This window comes from Salvia hispanica, chromosome 6 (genome assembly GCF_023119035.1).
Source record: "Salvia hispanica cultivar TCC Black 2014 chromosome 6, UniMelb_Shisp_WGS_1.0, whole genome shotgun sequence".
Taxonomy (NCBI): Eukaryota; Viridiplantae; Streptophyta; class Magnoliopsida; order Lamiales; family Lamiaceae; genus Salvia; species Salvia hispanica.
The window spans coordinates 26,985,323-26,988,493 of NC_062970.1; the positions used below are offsets into that span (position 1 = coordinate 26,985,323).

At 38.4% G+C, this 3,171-nt stretch overlaps 1 protein-coding gene across 1 annotated transcript; it reads left to right on the forward strand.

The window, feature by feature from the left end:
• Positions 1 to 1,171: 1,171 nt before the first annotated feature.
• LOC125195043 lies at positions 1,172 to 3,171 on the forward strand. The gene is made up of 2 exons (XM_048093248.1): positions 1,172 to 1,568; positions 2,242 to 3,171. Exons 1-2 carry the CDS (start codon positions 1,172 to 1,174, stop codon positions 2,997 to 2,999), a joined length of 1,155 nt encoding a protein of 384 aa, XP_047949205.1. The 3' UTR covers positions 3,000 to 3,171.

Sequence of the window (3,171 nt, forward strand, 5' to 3'; positions counted from 1 at the left end):
TCTCATGTAATACTAAATTTTAAAAATCCTATAATCTGAATAAATAAGTTTAAATTAAATATTAGACCAAAATTAATTTTTTTATATTTTGTAATATATTCGATATTCTCAATAGCAACAAATAAAAAATTGTCATGCAATAAATAATCAAAAAAATAATTAAATTATTCAAATAATATTAAAGTAATAAAATTAAATAAAAATAGACAAATTAAATTATACTACATTCAATTTACCAAGAGCGGTAATATTTTCGACTGAATAGAACATATAGAAAAAAGACTACAGGTAAATGTTGTCTATATTAATATTCTTCTAGTAGTTGACGTATGTAGTTTACAACCATTTGCAAATTACACTCTTAATATCAAATATAGAATAAGTCTAATCTACAATTAACCATACTAACAATAATTTAAATACCGAAAAAGATTATTCCATGAAATGCAAATTGGACTTGAGTATGCCAGCGGTAAAATAATGCTACACAGAAATCCAACCACATCACCAATCGCAAAATAATGCTACACGGAAATCCAACCACATCATCAATTGTCGACACGACCCCTCTACCTCATTCTCTAATACAATTTGTTGTCTACCTCACTCTCTAATACAATTTGTAGCGCAAAAAAAAAGAAAAAAATACAAAGCCACACTGAAAAGATAATTCCACGATTAAAGACCATGTACTATTTATAGATTAAAAAACTAAAGGTAAGATCAATTTCATAAACCTTTCAAATTCTGATTTAATTAGTGACCCTAATCAATAACAATTAACGAACGATTTATATAAAACGCCTAAAAAACAAATATTAATGTACTACTCCATGATTTAATTAGTGATCTTAAACTGCTAATTAAACCTGCCATTTCATATTAAGTATTAACGATGATTTAAAAAAAGCGTCTAAAAAACAAATATTAATGTATGATTTAGTTAGTGATCTTCTTAAACGGCTAAACCTGCCATTTCATTTGACCAACCATTGTTGCTATTAATTTATAATGCCGTTAATTATATATTACCATTAAGGTTGTGATCAAATGAGATTTATTATGCTAATGGAGAAATGAGATGCAATATTAGCCACTTATTTTTATTAAATGAGTGGTCTAGATTTTGTCATACAAATAATTTTAAATTAATTTAATATAAAAGAATATAATGGTCATTTCGTGTTTTAATCATGCTCCCCCTCTCTCGTTCACAATTCTTCAAGGAACAATCCCCAATTTCTCAAAAACTCATCAGATCCCCAAATTGAAACTCAATCCATCACTGACGTTCCTCCCTCATCGTCTCCGGCACGACTCCTTCACCTCGCCCCATCGCCGTCGCCAATCTCCGTCAAGACCCGCCGTCACTCGTAAACCGCCGCTCGCTCCATCAGCCCAGGCTACTGATCGTCGTTCGCAGACGCTCAGCGTCGCCGTTGGACGGACGCTGCTGTCCGTGAGTCGCCAGCCTCCGTCAGTTGCCTACACCGCCGTTCGCAGCCGCTGCTATCCGTCCAATCACTATATCGCAGCATCAAGATCGGCAGCCCCGATTCCCATTAAAGGTATGCTCTTGATTTAAATTCGTGTTTTATAGTTCGATTCTTCAATTCGGTTGTTCGATCCATTAGTTTGATAGCTTGATTACAGATTTAGGAAAACAGTAGTGCAGGGTATATGGAATGCGATAAATAAAATGTGAAATCAGTGAAGAAATTAGTTTTCATTTGTTTTCAACTGATTTCAACTGAAATCTAATTTTTCATTTAAGATCCAAAAATCCAAAAATCGGCGGATTGTTGTTGTTTGGGGGGATTATTATTAATTATGTGAATTATAAGTGTTATTTTTTAGTTGTTGACATTCGATAATCTCGCTATTGATATGTGAATTATTAGTGTTATTTGTTAGTTGTTGACATTTTAATACGAGTTGTTGATATTCGATAATCTCGCTATTGATTCGTGAATTATAAGTGTTATTTTTTAGTTGTTGACATTTTAATATGAGTTGTTGACATTCGATATTTTCCCTATTGATATGTGAATTATAAGTGTTATTTTTTATTTGTTGACATTCGATAATCTCGCTATTGATATGCCAATTATAAGTGTTATTTATTAGTTGTTGACATTTTAATACGAGTTGTTGACATTCAATATTCTCGGTATTGATATTTGAATTATAAGTGTTATTTGTTAGTTGTTATTTGATATTCTCGGTATTGACATTCAATAGGTGGAGGCTCCGGCTCCGGCAGGATCGGCCTCAGGATCGGCGTCAATGCCGAGGAGGAAGAGGGCGACCACGAGGTTGTGGGGGACGGCACCCGTCATCCATACAGCCAAAAAGAGACGTTGGCTCTGTACGACGCTTGGATTAGCGTCTCGTATGATTCTGTCGTCGGGAATCAACAAACCAACAAGTGTTTTTGGAAAAAAGTCACCGAAGTTTACAACGCACGAAGGCCGAAGAACACATTTGCCCGCAACTTGAAGATGCTCCGCAGTCATTGGGAGCGATGCGACAAAGATGTCAAAAAATTTTGCGCGATATATAGGGCAGAGGCGGCGAATTATCAAAGCCGATCCAGTGGAGCCGACATTCGAGAGCGGCGTTGTGGGTCTTCAAAGACGACGTCGGTAAAGATTTCAAGTTTGTCGATGTTTGGTCGCAAGTCCATTACCTTGAAAGGTGGGCTGGCGGTGTCGAGTCGGGCTCGAAACGCACGAAGCACACGGCGCGTGGTCACTACTCATCTAGTGATGGCGGGGAAGGCAACACCTCGCGTGAGGGCACGCCAATCGATGATGCAAGGGGGTCTTCTTCCGGTTCACGGCGTCGGCCGCAAGGGACCAAGGCGGCGAAGGCGGCGAGAGCGAGGGGGAGAGGGAGGGCCGCGGCGAATCAAGCCAGGCGGGCGAGGGCTCGGGCTCCGGCACGGGCACGGGCTCGAACACCCTAATGTCCATGTACCTGGTCGCCACGATGGCTGACCTTTCAAGAATGACTCCTGCCCAAGTTTCAGCCCATATGGACGGAATTGAGTATAATTGAGTATATGAAAGCTCAACCTAGTATAGGGGATCGATCTAACTTGGGTGCACCGCCGACTTCGGGGGATGATGATTCGTCGGCGGAATAGTTTTTATAGTTTAATTTAGAGTA